Source organism: Crinia signifera, chromosome 3 (assembly GCF_055691185.1).
Source record: "Crinia signifera chromosome 3, ASM5569118v1, whole genome shotgun sequence".
Taxonomy (NCBI): Eukaryota; Metazoa; Chordata; class Amphibia; order Anura; family Myobatrachidae; genus Crinia; species Crinia signifera.
This window is the reverse complement of record NC_139219.1, coordinates 211494480-211517090: the sequence shown is the minus strand read 5'-3', so window position 1 is coordinate 211517090 and position 22611 is coordinate 211494480. Positions and strand designations below refer to the sequence as shown.

Sequence of the window (22611 nt, the reverse complement as noted above, 5' to 3'; positions counted from 1 at the left end):
CAAGTGAGATAAGTGTTTTTTACTGTGCTATTTTGTCATTCAAGCTAAGAGAGGCGACAGAGGTAGGTGGAGTAAGTGTTCATAATGCAGCCTGAGAGTACAGAGGATGACTGTAGTGAGGTGCAGGGGAGAGTCGGGAGAAGGTGCTTGATGTGCAAGACACTAATTTGTAGAAATATGCCTTTTTTTCATGATTCATTTGTGCATTTGTTCACATGATGGTGCAGGTGTTTTTGGGGCACCAGGGAGAACATGCACACAAGTCCACTGCAGCCCAAAAGAAGGCCATGTTGCACAGTGTGACAGATGTTTTGAATGCTGTAAGCTTCTACCACCATGACATCTGGTATTTTGATTCAGTGATTTATTTGAAATGAATTCTAAAAATACAGTACTGCATTTGTGCTGGTAAAATATACAGCGGAAAACTGTGTAACTATTAAAGGGAAGAATTTAATTAAGCAGATTTCAGAGCACAAATAGCAGGTAATTACACAAGGAAAATTTGCTGATTTACATAATAAACAAAGATTCCGTGGCTTTATAATCCATATGCTGTAGTGTAAGCAAGCAATATTCTGTATTTATATATCATGTGGCTAATTGATTTAACCCTACAACCAATAGTCAGTCTGTAAACAATTTAGAAAAGGCAATATCATGTCTCTGTAAAATCTCAACATGATTATTTAATGACAATTTCTAGTTGAAAATGTTTCTTATGCTATTTTTGCTTGCGTTTTAATAATTAAAATTAGATTTGACTTCAAATGTAAAAAAATCACTCAAGTTAAGGGTTCTCCTAAATGGGTTTATCTTACTTCAATAGGTTATGCATTATGATAAAAGCTACTTCAGTTTTCATATTTCCTCTTCTCTATGTAGGCTCTATTAGCATTGACCAGGCATCACTAATGAGGTGTGATTGAAACATTAATTTACTTCCACACATCACTTTTTATAGGAATACTTATAACTGTGTTTCTTCACATGGAAGATAAAAGGAACATGAATAAACAAATCGCTGCATCTATTTTGTAATCAACTTTAAAAAACAAATTTCCAACAAACATGAAACATAGTTTTTATTGTGAAGGGATGAAAATTCTTCGAAGATTCAGAGAATGCGGCACATTTCTCATTTAAGTGTAACCACAAAAAACTACAATGTAAAAATAAATGGGGAAATGTCAACAAAAGCAATGCAATTTCTAATACTAGTATGACCCAAGATTTTCAACATGACATTAAATATGGTCACAATATACTGTATGACAGGAGGGGGATTGACTATAGACTTATCTAATTTTTCATATTGATGTTATTATTATTAGTAGTAGTATTATTATTATTATTTACAGTTTCTTATATAGTGCAGCATATTCCATTGCGCTTTACAATAGGTTTCCAGTGATTAAACAAACTGGTTAGACACAAACCGACTTGGAGGTAGGAGGACCCTGCTCACAAGCTTACAATCTATAGGGATAATAGGAGGGATACATAAGGATAGAATTCCATAGTATGGCAGTCCCATAAGATTACAGGACAGTCCTGATGGGATGCAATTAGATATAAATGCTGATGGAGGTTGTGTGGGGGTCCTGAATATGCTAAGCTTGCCTGAAGAGCTGAGTTTTCAGGGAACGCTTGAAAGTTTGGAGGCTAGAGAAGAGTCTTAGTGTGCGTGGAAGTGCATTCCATAGGGTGGGTGCTGCCCGATAAAAAATGCTGCAAGTGTCAGTGGTAACAAGTAATGAGTGTGGATGAAAGACACAGATCTTGTGAAGTGAGGAGAGATCAGGTGGGAATATATTTTGAGATAATCAAAGAGATATAAGAAGGTGTTGTCAGAGTAATGACTTCGTATGTAAGTAGAAGTATTTTATATTGAATGCGGTAATATACAGGCAACCAATGGAGGGACTGACAGAGCAAATCAGCAGACGATAGCAAATGTCTAGCCTGGAAGATCAGCCTCACAGCTGGTCAAAATTGCAGCCCAAAAATAATCTGATATTCATTTACCTAAATCTGAAACACTAACAACATTACAGAAAGTTGGGTAGTTTTATTTGCTTCAAACCAAGGGTGTAATTCAGACATTATCGCAGGGTGGCAAATTAGCAGGCTGGGGACTATCGATAATGCACAAAGAAAAGAAGACTTTGGTTGGGGGCACTGTGTTTGGTGTTTGATCAATATGATAATGTTTCAAACTTAACCTTTAATTAATTATATATAGTATAATGAAGAGTCCTATACGCTAGACCTGGAAATTATTTTAGTCAGGACAGAATTACATAAATTGTGCACACAGACAAACAAACATATAGTAGTGTATACACACTATAATTGGACCATTTTTGGTGAGACCAGACCCTCGGGTGATTTCCCTTTTTAAAAAAAATAATATTGGGATTGCTGGTTTAACCCCTGGAGTGGTGGGTTTTGCTGGGGCAGGACACACCTACCAGGGCAGGTGTGTCCTGCCCCAGCAAAAACCACCACAGATCATCAGAAGATTTATTTATTTTTATTGCTGGCCATACACATTTGATTGATAGGAAGCCAGCATTTGAGGGTGGTAACCGGATGTTTTCCGGGAGGGTCAGGGAAATGCTGGAATGCCCAGGTCCTGGGCTATGTACACAGTGAAGAAATTCATTAAATGGATGCATCTTGCGAATAGAGGCTTTTATGGGTGGGATTTCACTCTGGTGGGTCAGCTGATACCTAATTGCAGGGTTAAAGATAATGCACATGCTATAAAGTCTATTAAAAGTAATGTGCAGTAAATATAATGAAACAAAATGTGTAAAAGGTCCAACATTAAATACAAAAATTGTTGATGTTGAAATCACCCAAGCTAGAGACACAACAAATAAGGATTATATATTGTGGCAACTTAGTATTTTCATATTGCACAGCTAAACTTTCTTGCTAACATACCAAAAACCCAGTCCCCATACACAGTTATGGGGACTCCTTTTATGATCAATAGGAAAGGAACCACAGAAGATATTTATTTTTGTTATTAAATTAATAGTTAAAAATAAAACAATAAGCTATGTGTAAGACCTTTTTCTTATGGTAAATTGGGGGTTATTTAGTACTTGTCACATACAATGGACTAGCATTTGTAACATCTAAAACCACACTATAGGCATAACATACACATAATTAAGGAAGACGAAAGAGTGTGGAGGGATAAGGCTGGTTACATGTAGGTGATATGGTAAATTGCACAATTTATCTTTCTGTCATTGATCAGTCATGATAAACATGACATGATGTCATCCATGTTAATCAGTGTGTACACATTATTGTTTGCTTTCGGATTTGTCAGGGGATCATCTCATCTTATTTGTTGTAAATCACATGGACTATCTACACGGACAATGGCATGAAGGTGAATAGGGGTAAAATGTCATCATGCACCAAATTGTTCACTATGTCCAGCCATATGATATACCATTTGGTCAATCCTCTGGTCAGCTTATGAACCTAAATAATATCCACTATAATTTCTAAAAAATAGACATTCTAGTTCCTTATGCCATAATAAAAAAAAAAACATATTTATAGGTGATTATTAATAAAAAAGTACAAATAAGCAGTACATTAAACACAGACAAAATGTTTAATCAGTTCAGTAAAAAAAAAATCAGTAAAAATGATCTGATAAGATTATGACTGCATTAAATAGTAATTTTCTGCTATTAAAAAATAAATAGTTGCATTATTTTAAAAATATTTTTGTAGAATTCATTTAAAAATCCCAATTTAAAGAAAAATACAATTTATAATAGCTCATTCACAATTGTATTTTCCATGTACAGTACAAAGCTCAGAAATCTATGTAATCAATCAAATTCTGAATCAAGTTCGTTATATATAGTGAATAATTGGTAAGTTTCACAGGAAAGAAATTTGTATTTTGTAAATAAATAAAAAAATAATAATTTAAAAGAATTGGTACGCAGAGGAACATAAGCATTTGATAGATACACCCTTGGCAGATTTAGTTAGTAGAAGAATCAAATAAATGGTCAGCTCAAAAATAAGAAAATTTATTTGACACTAGGCTTCCAAAAATGTCTACAGTAAATGAATATTTGAACAGTATATTCTCGGGAAAATAAGTTTTGGTTATAATATGTTCCCTCTCAAAAAAAAGATAAGGCAATTCTTCCTATCTTTTGTTCACTTGTTAGAACCTATGCTAAATTATACAATTATTTGTTAAAGTAGTCTCTGAAGCTCATGGGTCTTTATTCAATTTATCTTGATTCCTATAGCTGATAGCAGAATGATTATTGTCTTCTAATAAATTCATTTTGTTTAATATAGACAACGCACAAAGTAGTAGCAAAAGTACAGATAGAGCCATCCTTAGCTATCCATTTAATAGAATTAAGTGAGCCAGGGCTATCACACTTAATACCCGGCTAATCCCCTGCTGTATTGTACTATGAATTGTATTGCAGCTGAGAACAATTAATGATAATAAACCTTGGTAAGCCATGGCTCACCATAGATGGCTAGTTGAAGAAGGCTCCATCTGTATGGTAGATGCAAGCTGCACAGTATCTGTGAGTGCATGGTACCAAACATGTGCAGTATTGCTCTAAGAAGAAGGACTCGGTATGGCATAAACATCACATGGAAGAAATTTGACCTTGCACATTAAAATAATTTATACAGCAGCTGGTAAACACACACACAGGGTACACAAATAACATCTACTTTAACTTATGCTTGGGAATAAAACTACAAACTGGTGATTTTGCTGGTCTATCAGGACTTTTAATAGTTCCCAGCCAATCTTTAGATTTATGAAATTAAGAATGGTAGAAAACTTTTTGCATTTTTACCATAAGATTTTTGCATGTACCTGCTAATGAACTTGTATAGTGTCAACAGGTGCTTCTCATCAAGTAAAAAATAGTAGGCAGATGTCCCAAACATGTGTGTGTAACCCCTTCACATCACATGTGCAACATAGCTTTTTTACAGATATGTCCCTATCTGACAATTCCCATGATGGGGGAAATTTACCAATATGAAAAACCTAGTTTTTCGTATTGGTATTTTCCCTACGACTGCATACGACTGTTTAAGTCGTATGCAAAGTCGTGTTCCGGAGGATCAGTTACAAAGCAGTCATATACGACTGCTTTGTAACCCTCCGATGTCGTAGGAATTCGTATTAGCAGCCGTATATACGGCTGCTAATACGAATTATTTGTAGGCAGTCTGCACGGATCAGTCAGATCCGTGCAGGCTGCAAGGTGTAAAAAAAAATTAAATAAATAAATAAAAAAAAAACTGGCGTGGGGTCCCCCCACAGCCGAAACCAGCACCAGGCTGACAGAGGCTGGAGCCGGTAATTAAAAATCAGGGAACCCGACAAATAGGGGTTCCCTGATTTTTAACAACCAGCCCCAGGCTCCTGCTCTGGGGCTGGTTCCCAAAATACGGGGGACAAAATGACTAGGGGTCCCCCGTATTTTAAGAACCAGCCCCAGGCAAAACCAGCCAGCAGGGTAATGCCACAGCCGGGGGGAGACTTTTTATACAAGTCCCCCCGGCCAAAGCATTAACCCTACCGACCAGTCAGCCTGGCCAGGGGCCCTGGGGGAGTGGGGACCCCCCCAATAAAGGGGTCCCCCCACTCCAGGACTTACCTGACCAGGCTGAAGCCTGGTGCTGTCCTCGATGCCCCTGGGCGGTGGGCATCGAGCTGATAGCGGTGTAAAAAATAGAAAAAACTATTGTTTTTTACTGTGGCACTACAAGTGCCAGCAAGCCTCCCCAGCAAGCTGGGACTTGGAGAACCACAAGTCCCAGCCTGCTGGGCATTAAAGGGCCCGCTGGGTCTTGTAGTGCCACAGTAAAAAAAATAGTTAAATAAAACACACTGACACCCATTTTAAATAAAAGTTTAATACACACATTACATACATACTGATACTTACCTTTCTTGATCCCGTAGGTAGCCCTGGTCCTGATGTCCTGTGTCGTCCTCCAGGTCCATGTCGGCTGTCTGCGTCGTCCTCCAGGTCCATGTCGACGGTCCGTGTCGTCCTCCAGGTCCATGGCGGTGTCCGGGTCCGAAGAAATCCATGTTGGAGCTGTGGAAGGAAATCCTACTCACCTGGTCCTGCGCTGAAGAAGTCTTCTCTTGATCCGACGTAATCCAGGTAATCTTCATTCTATTGGCCGCCTAGCAGGCCAATCAGGAGCCGACTTTCTCGGCTCCTGATTGGCCTGCTAGGCGGCCAATAGAATTCAGTCTGAGGAGAGGCGCAGAATATCAAACTTCTCAGCATCTCTCCTCAGCGCGATGCAGAGACAGCGGAGACAGCGGGGAGCGCCGACAGCATGAAGATTACCTGGATTACGTCGGATCAAGAGAAGACTTCTTCAGCGCAGGACCAGGTGAGTAGGATTTCCTTCCACAGCTCCAACATGGATTTCTTCGGACCCGGACACCGCCATGGACCTGGAGGACGACACGGACCGTCGACATGGACCTGGAGGACGACGCAGACAGCCGACATGGACCTGGAGGACGACACAGGACATCAGGACCAGGGCTACCTACGGGATCAAGAAAGGTAAGTATCAGTATGTATGTAATGTGTGTATTAAACTTTTATTTAAAATGGGTGTCAGTGTGTTTTATTTAACTATTTTTTTTACTGTGGCACTACAAGACCCAGCGGGCCCTTTAATGCCCAGCAGGCTGGGACTTGTGGTTCTCCAAGTCCCAGCTTGCTGGGGAGGCTTGCTGGCACTTGTAGTGCCACAGTAAAAAACAATAGTTTTTTCTATTTTTTACACCGCTATCAGCTCGATGCCCACCGCCCAGGGGCATCGAGGACAGCACCAGGCTTCAGCCTGGTCAGGTAAGTCCTGGAGGGGGGGGACCCCTTTATTGGGGGGGTCCCCACTCCCCCAGGGCCCCTGGCCAGGCTGACTGGTCGGTAGGGTTAATGCTTTGGCCGGGGGGACTTGTATAAAAAGTCTCCCCCCGGCTGTGGCATTACCCTGCTGGCTGGTTTTGCCTGGGGCTGGTTCTTAAAATACGGGGGACCCCTAGTCATTTTGTCCCCCGTATTTTGGGAACCAGCCCCAGAGCAGGAGCCTGGGGCTGGTTGTTAAAAATCAGGGAACCCCTATTTGTCGGGTTCCCTGATTTTTAATTACCGGCTCCAGCCTCTGTCAGCCTGGTGCTGGTTTCGGCTGTGGGGGGGACCCCACGCCATTTTTTTTTTATTTATTTAATTTTTCTATTTTTTTACACTGAAGCCTGCACGGATCTGACTGATCCGTGCAGGCTTAAAGCAAATAGAACAGGAAAATGGTGTTCTATTTTCCTGTCGTATTTGCGTGGGTGTTTTACACCACTTAGCAGCCGTATTATCAGTACGGCTGCTTAGTAAATCAGAAACCACCATTCTTTTGAATGGTGATTTCTGTCGTATTCTATCGATGGTGTAGACATTCGTATTTGTAAATACAAATACGAATGTTCCATCTTTAGGACTACGAATTGTTGTATTTTTGGGATTGTAAATCCCGAAAATACAAATTCGTAAAAAAAAGGTGTATTTCTCCCTACGAATACACCTTTTTTCTACGAATCTATTTTGGTAAATGTCCCCCGATGTGTTCACATTGTGGGCTATCAGTCGAGCCATAGGGGGAAATATACTAAAGGAAATTTGTAAAAAAATAGGTGTATTTGTATCCAGAAATACACTCATTTTTGACATTTACTATCCCGAAAATACGGCAATTCGTATTCGTATTGATGTGCTATCAATACGAATTGCCATATTTTCGGGATTGTAAATGTCAAAAATAAGTAAATTTCTGGATACAAATACACCTATTTTTTACAAATTTCCTTTAGTAAATTTCCCCCATAGTATTCAGTAGTGGAAATGTGGGTAAGCATGCTCCCGCTATCTCCACAAGACAATGAGTGGGGAGCTACTAGCTACTGCCCATTAATAAAGGGAGTTGGCAGAGGGTTTTTATGCTTGTACCTGTTACTTGAGCTAGGTGAAGTGGCTCCTGTGAGTAATAGCTGACAATGGAGTAAGCTATGCTGTGGGAGGGCTGACCTATACACCGCGGTATGTAGCAAGGAATAGCAATTGTTCTTTTTTTGTGTGCAATATTTAACTAAGCTTCAATCCATTATATTGGCTGTATTTGTTTTTATTTATTCTAAAATAACAATCGCTGTGAGGGTCGCTGGCATTTTTAGTTGATATTTTGAAGATCTATCACAGCGATGTTGTCACTCAAAGGGTTAAAGAGAAACAACCTCTCAATCTCTTGCATAGAGTGAGATTCTATGATTTGACAATAATTGTGTAAACTACAATTGTGTTATAGAAAGTCTAGTTCAAATGCTCCAAAAGAAGACAATGGGCCTTTAGATGTGAAAGAGGTTAATATGATTAAAATATATATAGAATAACACCAAAAGTGAGATAAATAGATAAAAAATATATTCTTCAAATAAATAATGCAGTTGTATAAAGCCATAAACTACTGTACTGGATGCAGTCTACCTATTTAAAGAAGTGTAACACATGTACTGGTAGATGTCTGTAAGCCTTGAATAACAAAATGCATTATTGGATCAGTGTGAAAGGTGCCTAATTTATCTGTGTCTCAACATATTGCATCAATTTTAAAGTATGGTGCTGAAAGTGATCACACTGTATCTTTCAATCCTAAATGTCAGATTTTGTTTGTTTTTATTGCATTGAAAGCTGAAAGATTAAAGGTTCCTATAGCCTTGTATATCATTTCTGTTTTTTCGTTCTAAAGGAAATTGACTATCTCTCACTCTGCAGGAATATGGGAAAACAATTGATTTCAGTTGTGATAATATAAAGATGTTTTTTTTATGAAATGGTTTGATTTAACAACATAATTGTTTTTGAAAGTTGTTCTATTTTTGACGTGATTGACATATTAGCTCCAATGGGGATGTGAAACTGCATTTACGGTATTCACATACAGAACTGTAACATAATCATGTTTACAAGTGATTTCTTGTTGTGCAGTGTAAAAATCATTTAGTGTTTCAATAAAAGGGCCTTTCCACTTTAAATAATTAATTTCCTATAGACATAGCATTTCCCAGTTTGAATATTTTGGTGAAAGACCTTCATTTTAGTGCTTTCCTTATGTAGTCCTCCATCCTAACTACTCACTTATCCCAAAAAAGTTTGTGGGTTCACTTTCATCCTAAAACCATTACTTTTCAGAAAAAGGACACCAAAACACCTTATAGTATGGGATACACTCAGGACCATATTACAGTAAAACTTGTAAAAATGTATTAAGAATTCTCTTTAATGATGCAGTCCTACCTTCCTATTAACTACAAACAACGCAGAAAGCACAGGACATTCTGAGTCAGTGGTGCCTCTAAAAAACACATTATCCTTAGCAGACTACCACTTCTGTAGAATAGCTTGGTACCTGGATAGTTATCCATAATCCCTACCAAATACACCAAGAAAAAGTATACTCAGCATGTTAACATGCACAACATGTGTATGCTTACAAATCAATACATGCAAGTATAAACTTAAAAAAAAAAACTGTAAAAGAAAGAATTTCAGAGCAATAATCATATGGAGAATAAAATACATAATGATAAAAGTATTTACAGAATCAGGGTTGGACTGGCATATGAAGGTGCAGGGAAGCCCCCAGTGGGCCCACCCTCTTCTCTAGGGATCATGTTCCAGACAGTGCACTTAAATGATACATTATAAATAGGTCACATTATATTCCACAGGACTTAGTTGTATTTTTTTCAGTGCTTTGCTGTTATTAATCTGATACATTATTATACATGTACAAGCAGTATTTACTATATTGATATATAAAGGGATCCAGGTCAAAAACTCACTGATGCATATCCAAGCTTCTATGTTGGCTGGCCACACCTCTAAGAATAGGCCCCTACCACAGTATTCATGACCAAGTGTGGCACTGCTGCTAACTGTGTGTGACTGAGTCTCTTAATCTGTATACATTACATAGTCTACAATGCAGCAGTTGCAGCTTTTAAATGCCAAGTGCCATTGTCCTTTGGATACTGACTCATTCGCTTAAAGATATATGTGTACATAGCAAATGAATCGGCACAATCTTCTGGTGTACCGTCACTCTTTTTACAGCTCACCACAGAAAAGCACACAATTTTGTCTACATGCACACAACACATCCAAGTGTTCGCTCCCAGTGTATGCACAGGCGCAGAAATGCGCATGAGCAGAAGAAAAACATCACTCTATAGTGCGTTCTGTAGTGTTCAGAGTTTTGGAGCCATACACACAAGAGTGCCCTAATGATACACACCATTGTAGGCATTAAACTTCATACAAAAGGAGTGATTTCTCATAGCCTGTATGCAGGGTTTCTCAAACTTGGTCCTCAGGACCCCACACAGTTCACATTTTACAGGTCACCCAGAAGGTGCACAGATGCAGAGGCGTAGCTACGGTGGAGCCGGTGGAGCACACGCTCCAGGCGCAGAAATGTCAGCTGGCGCTGGAGCCGTGCATTCTACCACCGGCTCCCCGCCCTGCTCGTCCGTCCGCTCGGTCCTCCCCGCTGTGTCCGGCATCAGTACCTTGGACGGTCCTCCCCGCTGTACCTGGCTTGAGTGGCGGAACTCCGTGAGACAATGGAGCACTTTGCTCTCTCACACTTCCAGCTGGTTAGGGAGCAAGTATCTGCGGGCTCCCCCCCTCCGCCATAGGGTTTTGCGGTGGCCGTGGCTGTGTGAGGTGAGAGTCGGGAGATGGTACAGCAAGCAGGAGCCGGAGTGCACACTGCTACCCCCCCATCCACTGCTCACCCCGCGGGCACAGGCCGCCCTCACCATCCACGGAGCCTGGAGGAGCTGCATGCAGGAGGAAGTGCTGCGAACCATGGTGATCCTCAAACTGCGGGAGCAGGTAAGACAGAGGAGGGCAGCCACGGTTACCCGCTGTACTGTCACCCTGGGCCCTGCAGCCTGCACCCAGCCTGCACTGTCACCCTGCTCTCCCCCCTTCTGCACTGCCGCCACCTGCGTGTCCGTGTGTCAGACGCCTGTCACTGACCACATGTGGGTCTACATATATGTCGCCTGTCACATACTGACCACACTAGTGTGTATGTGTGTTTGTGCCTTTCACTTACTGTATATGTACTCTATAAGTGTATATACATTCGTCACATCTGCCACATATTGTCCATATGTGTCTACTTATGTATGTTTTATGTGTCTGTGTGTAACATCCATACACATGATCCTTCTCTCACCAGTGGCGGAGGATCCAGCTGCCTGGCGCTTAGTCCTGAAAGAGCACTTTGCTCTGTCACAGTTCCAGCCCCCCCCCCCTTTTATCCCTCTGGGCTACATTGATGAACTTACGCCTGGCATCAGTACCCCTTACCGCCATAATAACCCGGTGAGCGCTTCCACTGCGCACGCGCCAGTTTGGGATGCCGGTGCCAGGGATGCGGCACCATGATGTCACAACATCATGGTGCCACATCCCTGGCACCAGCATCCCTACCCAGCGCATGTGCAGAGAAAGGGATATTATGGTGGGCATCATGTGTGGCGGGCATCCTGTGTGGCCTTATGTGTAATTGGCATTACGGCATGTGGCTTTACGTGTAATGGGTATTACAAAGTTTGCCAAAATATGCAATAGGCATTACGGTTTGTGGTATGTTAGGCCACGCCCACTTTTTGTCGCGCAAGAGCCTACTACAAATCTGGGAGGGGTGGCGCAGGGGTCAAAACATGTCCTTGCTCCGGGCACTGTGGCACCTAGCTACACCACTGCACAGATGCATTCATTACTCATTGACACATTTGAAAAGATCCCCAGGTGGAGCTATATAAAATGCACTTGTGATTCTGAGGAGACCTGCAAAACATGCACTTTATGGGGTCCTTAGGACCGATTTTGAGATCCTGTGGTCTAGACAAATCACCCTTGTGCCTCCTGATAGCTAGATCACCAATACATCCTTGCTTTACTTCTAAGCAATCTTGTCAGACAGCTGAAAATCGCCCAGTATGTACAGTACTGTATGTCCCTTAACACTTAATTTCATTTAAATATTGAAAGTAAAAAAGATGACTACACTGCTATTGTTTTTGTTCTTCATAATATTACTTTACAAGTCACCCAGATCTCAGTATACAATATCCCCATTCAATTTCATGTTAATGCTAATTAATGGTCACAAATTTTCATGGGCAATATTGGGGTCTACAGCTTGCCAAAAAAACTATATTTCTAACCAGAGGCAGAACTACCACTGGTGCAACAGAACTGGTAGACTTACTTAAAACATTAGTTATGTTAAATTATACTGTACAGATGGTGCTGGCCTCGTCTTGTGGGGGTCTGGTGGTCTGATTGCCAACCGCCAGCACCCACCAGCTGCCGCCTCCATGACGCTTCCCTGTTGGTGCACAATGGTGTGCCATACATAGTGACATAGGAAAGCATAGTAGTACAGTGATCACCATTGATGTTTGACAGTGTGAAGTTAAGTACTGTATATATGCTATCTGTTTACTGTGGGTATGTTAGTATGTTCCTGGTGTTTCCGTTTCTCCTGCAGACAATATTATTACATGCCTCCCAGACAAATCTGCACACCAAAGCCTGAGATCAGGGGCATTACCTTGTTGTTAGGGAGTGTAGCCTATGATCATAGCACTTCCCATGAGGCCACATTCCATTTTTTTCCAATGAGGGGCAGTGTCATTGCTCTATGAGTAGCTGGCATGCCCTGTCACTCTTTCCCAGTGAAAAAATGCTGTGTGCATGCACACAGCATCTATTCACCACTGCCCTGCTAATCAGAGCAGCAAGTGACAGGGGGGCTCCCAATTGCTCACCCCCCTCCCACACACACACACACTCACACAGCAGGACACTGCTCCCTATGGGATGGCCAGTGAGGCAGTCACAAACAAATGGTGACTGGCAAAAATTGGGCCATTTCGGAGGTATGTTAGAAGGTTTATTAGCCTTCTAACATAACCTATTATGTTAGAAGGCCTTCTAACCGGAACCTAATGTGTTTTGGTGTTAATCTCGGTGCGTGAGTGTAGACTATACTGTAAGTCATACTGAGTATAATATTTAAACATACTGTAAAGCACTGCATAGTATCTTGGTACTATGTAAATAAAATGATAAAGAATAAAAGAATAATAAAGAAACTAGCTGTATTTATTTTCAGAATGTTCACTTCGTCTCATACATAAATATCTACTATCAACAAAATGGTTTTTCTGAGCTTTCTTTAATGTTACCTATTGATGTTAAAAAGTGCACATAAACCACGTCTATAAAGATCTTCGTTAAATGAAACCATCAAAGCTTTCATGCAAATCTTTGCTGTGTATAGGCTTAACTTTCTTCCAATTGTATTGTGTGGAAATATATTTTTATTCAGCAAAGATTTGCCAATAAAATTGCCTGGGTTTTGCATTAATACCATACATATATATCCTCAAACACTGCTTCATAGGAAGAGCATTATTTCCAAATGCTCATAATTCAAAGCCATTTTGAGTAAAATGTTATTGTTATACAATACAAAAGATATGTGGAATTAAATCAGTCTGACAAGTACAGTATCTGTACTATCATCAGTGGACATCACAGAGTGAGCACTTTGATTTGCTTTCAGCATTCATTTTAGTGCTTTGTGTGACCTATATTGATGTCTTCAATATGCAATGATTTTAGAGAACAGATGACATCAGAGCACCAAGGTAGCAGCATACATACTATGGGGGTTATTCTAGTCCATTCTTTCTGACAAAATCCTTCTTAGATGGACAAAACCATGTGCACTGCGGGTGGGGCAGATGTAACTTGTGCAGAGAGAATTAGATTTGGGTGGGGTTTTTCTTCAAAGTGAGATCTACAGTATATTGAAGTGTAAAATCATGCAGTCATTATTTTCCCTGAACAGAAACAAAATAACTCACCCAAATCTAATTCTCTCTGCACATGTTACATCTGCCCCCCTGCAGTGCACATGGTTTTGTCCATCTAAGAAGGATTTTGTCGGAAAGAATGAACTAGAATAAAACCCTATGTTATTGACATTAACAGAAAAAAGGGGGGAAGATAGTCTCTTAGTTGCGCTCTTACCAATCACAATAAACGATAAAGATGCAGTTCTTTTTCAATGCTTTTTTTCTTTTTCAGAAGTTTCAGAGGTGACATATAAAAAAGAGAAAAAGAACCATAGTGTGACCAGTATCACAAAAAAATAGTTCTAATGATGGATATTAGATTCGTCCCTCCTCCACTATGGGTTGTGGAAGTTTTTCTTTATAGGAACACCTCGGTGTCGATAATAGAATAATTCTCTTACACGACGCTTACATTCATGCGTATAGTACCCAACACAAAAAGGTATCTTTTTCCCAAGAGAGAAATTTGCACCACTCAGACCCGTATACAAATGATGCTCACACGTCTGCTTACTTGATCCGATTCTGCATCCTCATATCATGGTATCTTGATGGTAAGAAACACCAACGCGTTTCGACATATAGTCTTTTTCAAGGACACCTTGAAAAAGACTATATGTCGAAACGCGTTGGAGTTTCTTACAGGTACACACTATTGGACTGAGACCTAAGGGGTGAGCGTGTCCGGGTTCACTTATCACCCTTATCCTTTGTCCTTTTTCTATATATATTATTTTAATTTGTGGTACCTGTTTTATTATTTTATCATTGTATGAATAAAATTCCACTTAAAATTTACCTACTCTGGAGGAAATTCATTTTCTGGATTTAAAAGATACCATGATATGAGGATGCAGAATCGGATCAAGTAAGCAGACGTGTGAGCATCATTTGTATACGGGTCTGAGTGGTGCAAATTTCTCTCTTGGGAAAAAGATACCTTTTTGTGTTGGGTACTATACGCATGAATGTAAGCGTCGTGTAAGAGAATTATTCTATTATCGACACCGAGGTGTTCCTATAAAGAAAAACTTCCACAACCCATAGTGGAGGAGGGACGAATCTAATATCCATCATTAGAACTATTTTTTTGTGATACTGGTCACACTATGGTTCTTTTTCTCTTTTTTATATGTCACCTCTGAAACTTCTGAAAAAGAAAAAAAGCATTGAAAAAGAACTGCATCTTTATCGTTTATTGTGATTGGTAAGAGCGCAACTAAGAGACTATCTTCCCCCCCTTTTTTCTGTGCTTACTTTGGAGGTTTGGCGACCTCTTTTAGATAAGTTTTTGTGTTGCTGCTCTCAGCGCAATAGTAGTCTGTATTTTTTGTATTTATTGATATTAACGTTTAATCAGAAAATGTAAAAAATAAATCATTATAGAAATGTATGGGAGAATTTTTAAGACTTATAATCATGTTCGTTTGTAATATCTGCTTTGGGGGATTGCAATGTAAAGATGTAAACCATTAATAAAACTTGCATTTAATGCAGTGGCGTTCGTCCCAGTTGCCCGGAGGCAAGATAAATATTGGTGCCCCCCCCCACCCACACACACACACTGCACCTAACATACAGTAAATATATATGTATGTATGTATGTATGTATGTTATGTATATTATGTTTAAAATTAAAGAAACTGACTTTTATGGTCCTACTGGGAGGGGGAGTCAGCCACAGAAGTGATATCAATGGCTTTCAATTAACTGATTCAAATTTGCAGAAGAGGAGAGGTGCCCCCTTGGGAGCAGGAGCCCAGCGGCAGATGACTCCATTGTCTCCCAGAGTTCTGCCTGGATTACTACACCTCAGGGGTGTACAGCATGCTGATTTGGAAGACACAGCTTGCATATAATCAAAAATGAATTGGCCTGATTCTGACTTTGCAGCAGTAATGTTGGACACAGTGGAATGATATTTATGTGTGAAAGAGACTGATTTGCACTACCTATGCATCCACATTTTGTTTCACAGATGTTAAAACACACTTACGGAAATGCTCTATAATTGTTTCCGGGCATTGACTAAGGGGTAGTAATCTATATTCATAGAGAAGTTGTATCCTATGGGAGTGGGCATATTGCATGGCGAGCAAAGCAAAACATATGAGGGTATGTGTTACACAAATCTCATGTCCACATGTTCAACATTTTGACTCTCTCTACCTATTGCATGTTGACCTTTTGGGGTAGACCTATTAATTGTCTGATAATTCACACTAATTTCCGATACTGGTTTTGTACAGAGATACTGAATCATTTACATAGGAGGATATATTCAGTTGGACAATAGACATCTGCCACTGGGCTGGTGCAGGCTTCCATGGTGCATTGGATGGTGCAACTATAGACAAACTAAGCATAATTGGCATTTTAGTTCATGCACATTTGAACACACAGTTGTACACCAAAGAATGGTGGTCCTGTATGACTCGCTGACGGTCAGTATACCAACATCGGAATCCCAGCCGCCGATATTCCGACAGGGAGCACAAAAAAGCCCCTTATGGGATCAGTGGCTCAATTCACTAACCACCATTTCTATTCTCCCTCAATGGGGGTCATAGACCCCCCACAATGGAGAATAGCCCTAGGATCTTGACTGTCTGGCAGTTAAACAGTCGGATTTCGGCTTTGTTATACTGACCATCGGGATCCCGGCGAGTCATCTGGCACCAAAAGAATGGTTATGTAGTAACATTAGCATAATGTAGACTGTTAGGGAATGCATTTGGCTAAGAATCAGGTCCAAAAATGCATTAAGAAAGAAAATATATGCAGCACATTTTTTCTACCTATGCGGAGTGGCCAAAAACACAGATGGTCCATTATACCTAGAAGTATGGATTTCATAGCTCCACAGAGGAGCAGATGCACTCAGTATGGCTTCACATTTATCGCATGAAAGCTAATTTAAAATACAGGTAAAACAGGACACAAATACATGTACAAAATAATAAACATACAAATAGACTTCACCTTGCATGATAAGGAAATATTTTGTCTTACAAATAAAATACACATAATATGCATGAACAGTATACTGACAGTGATGTACACTAATTGCAATTATTTATTTAAAACCCTTAGGAATCTGAAAGTGGCAGTACTAGAGGAGGGTAATCTGGGATACCACATGGGTGTCTGTAGCATGAGGGTGCAGCTGCAGTCACCCTGCCAGCACCCTCTTGCTGCTTGCTGCCATTTATAAAATGTAGTATGGGGTGCTATTTCACCACTATTTTCAAAGTGCTTATAGTGTACCCTCCAGCTTTACCAGAATGCCAATGCCAGATGTGATGACATCATCATGCATGGTATTCTTGGAGTGGCTGTGCTGCAAAGAGGTGCTTCTGAGCAACGAAGTGCTGCTAGAATTGGTTCCCCCCCCATAGCAAAAGGCATCCCTCTTGGGAAATGGCGACCCACTGCATGCATTGGGACCCCATCATTATTTTTGTTATTTTTTTTGTGTGGCAATGGACATTCCCCCCAATCAACTCACCCTTGTCCAAGCTCAGGGCATCCTGAAACCTGATAAGATTTTTTTTTTATTTCAAAATATCACATCTTGGATAAGTGACATCAATATCACACTACTTCATAAGCATTTCCACTGTCCTACTAGCTTGCCTGCATACTATTTATATTCATAATATGGGGTCCAGGGAGGCCCACATTGTACATGCTGGACTAGTGCAATGGCATTAGCACTGCAGAAATCACTGGGAAATTATGCAGATGCCATTTTCCCAGCATTTTGCACATGCACCGTAGAGATATACCATTCAATATGCAATTTTATCAGATATCTGCACATGTGTATTAGTAGAATCTGGGCCCTATAGTACTCAGAATCTAAAGGGGTGCTGGCACAGAAGAGGAGGCCTCCACCTCTCTTCAAATGCCCCTGTTATATACTGTAATAATGCAGAAGCCACCACTATTTTGCCAAAATCTGCTAATACTATACCAATAGTACAAATTCATTAGCCTTCATTCCTCGTCCTTCTCCTTATCAGTTTTTGGGGAGAAGTTTCCTTTGTCTGCTCTGTATTATGACTGTATACTCTCTGATTTGTTTTAGCAGAATAGGGGGGGGGGGGAATCAATTAATTGTACAGATGGAGCCTATGTCATTGTTGGGAGGGCTGGCAAAACTCTCCCAAAATCTCTCACTTCCTGGATCGCACACCCTACATTTGGCTCATTTACACTGTTTAGCAAATTATATGAGTTTCTCTTCTTTACTAATCTTTGCGTAAATAACCTATGCCTTACAAATTAAAGTAATTTTCCTTACTTACAAACGTGATAATAATTCTGCATCTCATTACTGTCACTGAAATACAATCTTGAAAAATGCAGCCCTTTCACAATAACTTATATCTCGACTGTTTCAAACTCTTCTAACCAATTTTTCTAAGGTCTCTTCTGCACCGAATCTCTTTTAGAAAAGTCATCTTTAACTTAATAAGTTATCTTTTATCTAATGTTTTCTTTAGACTAAACAGTTAAGCAAGTACTTTTGTTTAGATCTGCAAATTCATCTTAACCACATCTATGTATGTTCTTGCTATACCACTGTAACAGATGAAATAATATCATTGCAATGCAATGTTTTATGTATCAGAGTAATAAACTGAATCAATAATACCTTAAAATTGATGTTTTACTTCATTGTACTATTTCATTAACACAACTCTCCATTATGTGTTAAGTTTAATTGTAATTGGCATTTAATTTTTTTTTAAACCCGCTAAACCTAAATGACAGTATACTATGTTGTAATGTACCTTTACACTTTTCTGTGTGTGTAAAAACACATATGTTAAGTCCAACGTATTTTATATACAGATGTTTCTTACCTTGTAAATACTGTATATGGGGAGAAAAATGGTTCAATATCAAAAACAATATATTGGAGACCAAAAATTGTATATAATATTTAAACACATTTCTTGTCAGTATTATCATAAAGCTATGCTTATATCTACTTATAAATTAGAAATTACAGAATGATCTGCAAGTTTGTTACTTGCCATATTGATGGAGCTTCAGTTCCACTTATTTCTAAGAAATCGTATCCTTCTTCCAGTTGAAAGTCTGTAAACACCAGCGCAATAGTGTCCCCAGGTTCAGCAAGGATAGTCCATGTGCAATCTGCATTGTTTTCATATTCCGAAGGAAAGTGAGGACTTGAAATTATTCCACTTGTTCCTCGTAAAGTTCCACCACATGCTCCTTCAGCTATTGTAGAAAAGACATAATTTATTATTATCATCATGTATGAATTATGTATATGTTTTATAATTGATTTCACACAACTGAAGTGCACAGCTATGACAATCAGACTGTTTATACAAATTTGCCCAGTTAGAATTATTATTTACCATAGGGCAATTCTAACTTTCACTGTTCATTTCCTATAAAAGTAGATTTAAGAATTACTTGAAATTAGGATTAATGCTAGACCATTTTTGGTGTAATGTATTTTTGTATTTGGAAAATGAACAATGTGCTACATGTAAATATAAAATCTGTTTTAAAGTATAGACTTCTAATGTCTGAAAAAAACACACAAACCTTTGTACAGTAAGTAAAGAGTGTCACAACTAAAATTACATCAACATAAATGGACAACAATGCATATAATAATAAACAGATTCGAAACATTTTGTTGTTGAGATAAAATTGCACACCACATTTTATAAAATATATATGTATATGTATATATATATATATATATATATATATATATATATATATATATATATATATATATATATATATATTATTATCATACCTTTTTATCTTCTGGGATAAGATAAATTATTTGCCATTTATGTTAAAATTTGTAATAATACAAATAAACAATAAACAATTTAAAAAAATCAAATTTAAAACAAAATGTGTTTAAGTGAATTCTGCTGAGAAAAACAGATATTTATCAAAATACATGTTTTCTTTAATTGTTTCTACTATAAATGATTAACATTGTACTGTTGAAAACAATAGAAACATGTTTGTGTCATTTGCAGTTCATCTAAACTATGCTAGTAAAGCCATAATTCTTAAATAGTGATTTCTAAAATAGTGGTAGTAATTTTTTTGTTCAACTATTCAAGAAGCAAAATAAAAAAGTTATTTTCAAAATGAAATTGCCCTTTTTTATTGACATTTCTAAAATATTAATTTATTGACATTTCTAAAATATTAATTTATTGATCTTTGCATGGATAAAAACAATTGTTCATTCTGGGATTACAAATTTTAGTCACTACAAATAATATGTAATTACTTTACTGCATATTAATTCAACCCATTTCTATATTTCTTTAATATAATACAGCATTGCCCTAAATTTTAAAGAGGAACATTTGCTACAGATGTGTCCTCATACACTGTGGCTTCAGTCATGCCATACAATACCTCTCAGTGTGGCAATTTCTGTGTGGCTTGGCCACATCTTATTAGCAACTTACTGTATTCCATAAATAAAACAAATGGTGCTCTCCGAGCAGCTGGGCAGTCCAGAACTCACCTCCCTGCACTGAATAGATACCATGCATATGCACACAGCTTCTATTCAAGGATCAGTGGGTAATTAAAGCCTGGTTATCCTATCACATGCCCACCCATAGGACATTGCGGGTGGGACCATGTCTGAATAGCAGGATAGTTAGGAGGTATGGCATTGCAGCAAATATAAATAGGGCCCTTAGAATGTTGGATATGGTTTATGTTATTTGTGAGTTTTAACTTTGTAATAGTTATGACGGGATCCCAACATGCAGCAAGAAGACCGATTCTAGTATCATGACACCAATATTTCGGCAGTAGTAGGAGATTTAAAATTTGTTTAGTGTTAGGCTGCTGGGTTTTAGTGAGGGTTAGGCACTTAGAAAAGGAATTAGGGTTAGACTGCAGGGCATGACCGGTTTGATTTAGGCTGTGGGGTAAAAGGATAGGGTAAGGCACTATTAGTGAGTGATAGGTTTAGGCTGTGGATGGTAGTTAGGGTGAGAGGAGGGATGAGAGAAGGTTAGTAAACTTACTAGACCCCTGTCAGGATTCCCTGCAGTGGAATGCCCACATCAAAATTGACCACGGCATCCCCACTGACAGTTTTCCTCGCCACTTGTCATCCATGTGTTTTCTGTTACAACTTGTCTTTTGTATTACAATTAAAACAGTATTACTAACATATGTCTAGCATGGCATAGTAGTGTGGTGGTTAGCATCGCAATTTACTATTGAGAATTGTAAAAAATTTGCAATTTTATATAATCCCTACATTTGTATGCAAGTGCACTAGTTTCTGTCCATAAACATATAATACTAGTAGGGTTAATGGCGCGTAATGACATAAATCTTAGTAAATGTGTACTGTATGTGAATGTGTGTGCTTTTGTGCATGTTTGTGTATAGATTATAAATTTAACCAGGGCAGGGACTGAAGTGAATGATTTGATATTCTGTGCTATTGTGGTGGTATTATCTGTTATTGTAATATGGGATTGTTTGTGTTTGTTCACATTAATTTCCTCTTCATCTTTGTTTATATAGACAACTATATAGACAACTTTTCAGCATGTTTAGACTTCAAAGCTGTTCTGAAAGGTAATAAGAAAATGTTTGATGCGATGAATTGATATTGTATTTGTGGTTTCATTTACATATGGCTTACTATAATTTTAATTAATAAATTACTTACTAAAGGAAGGCCAACAAACAGATGTTACTTTCATTTGACAAATTTTACTTTAATTCAGGAGTATTAACATAAGCTATAGGATATATGCAGCTGACTGCATTAAATAAACATCAGAGGTTGAAGAAAATGAGCAGGCATAGTGGCATGATGTGATAGGCTTGAAATCATTAGCAGTCACTCCGAAGACCACGTCAGTGGACTGTGAAGTAGAAATATAAAATGATCTGAAGTCCCAGAACATGTATAAATTAAGGAGATGAAAAGAATGGTAATATGTGTATAGTTCAATTGGTCACTAAGGTCACATATGTTTATTTAAAGCAGAATGGTATTTAAACGGAACAAATTATCATTTGCTTGAAGAGATCAAAAGTGGTATAAAACACTAATTATGGTCATAGTCATATTAAAGTACAAACAAAATTTTAATAGAGAAAATAGCAACAAGCAGAGAAGTCATAAGAAAGACAAAGTGAAATTATCTACTGCAGGTTTATACCGTAGAAAAGTAAAACCATAATTTGTTGAATGTATAGCCTTTCAAGGCCTTAAATTAAGTGGATTTATGAACTTGATACATTAACCCCAAAAGGGTTAAATACCTATTTTGAATTGAAATGTTTACTTGAATAAGCACTTTATTTACCAATTTTTAATTTTCTATGTATTTTGGAGGTGATTCTGATTGACACGCAGCGCTGTGTGTTTTTTTTAGCCCACCCACCGTTCGCAGAGACCCCTGACCCCTTTGCAGGGTGTATTCGCCCACCAACGGCTACAAATTGATGTTTTGCATAAACATCCATTCGCAGCCAATGGGGCAACACCCACATCATTC

The 22611-nt window shown here is 38.7% G+C and overlaps 1 protein-coding gene across 2 annotated transcripts in view; it reads right to left on the bottom strand.

The window, feature by feature from the left end:
• CSMD1 (CUB and Sushi multiple domains 1) overlaps window positions 1–22611 on the bottom strand; it is a 1658539-nt gene that overhangs the window by 813662 nt on the left and 822266 nt on the right. For both annotated transcript variants that reach the window (XM_083177358.1, XM_083177357.1), the window contains exon 5: window positions 19099–19306. In XM_083177358.1, the coding sequence (XP_083033484.1) occupies window positions 19099–19306 (208 nt within the window). The remainder of the gene's footprint in view (window positions 1–19098; window positions 19307–22611) is intronic.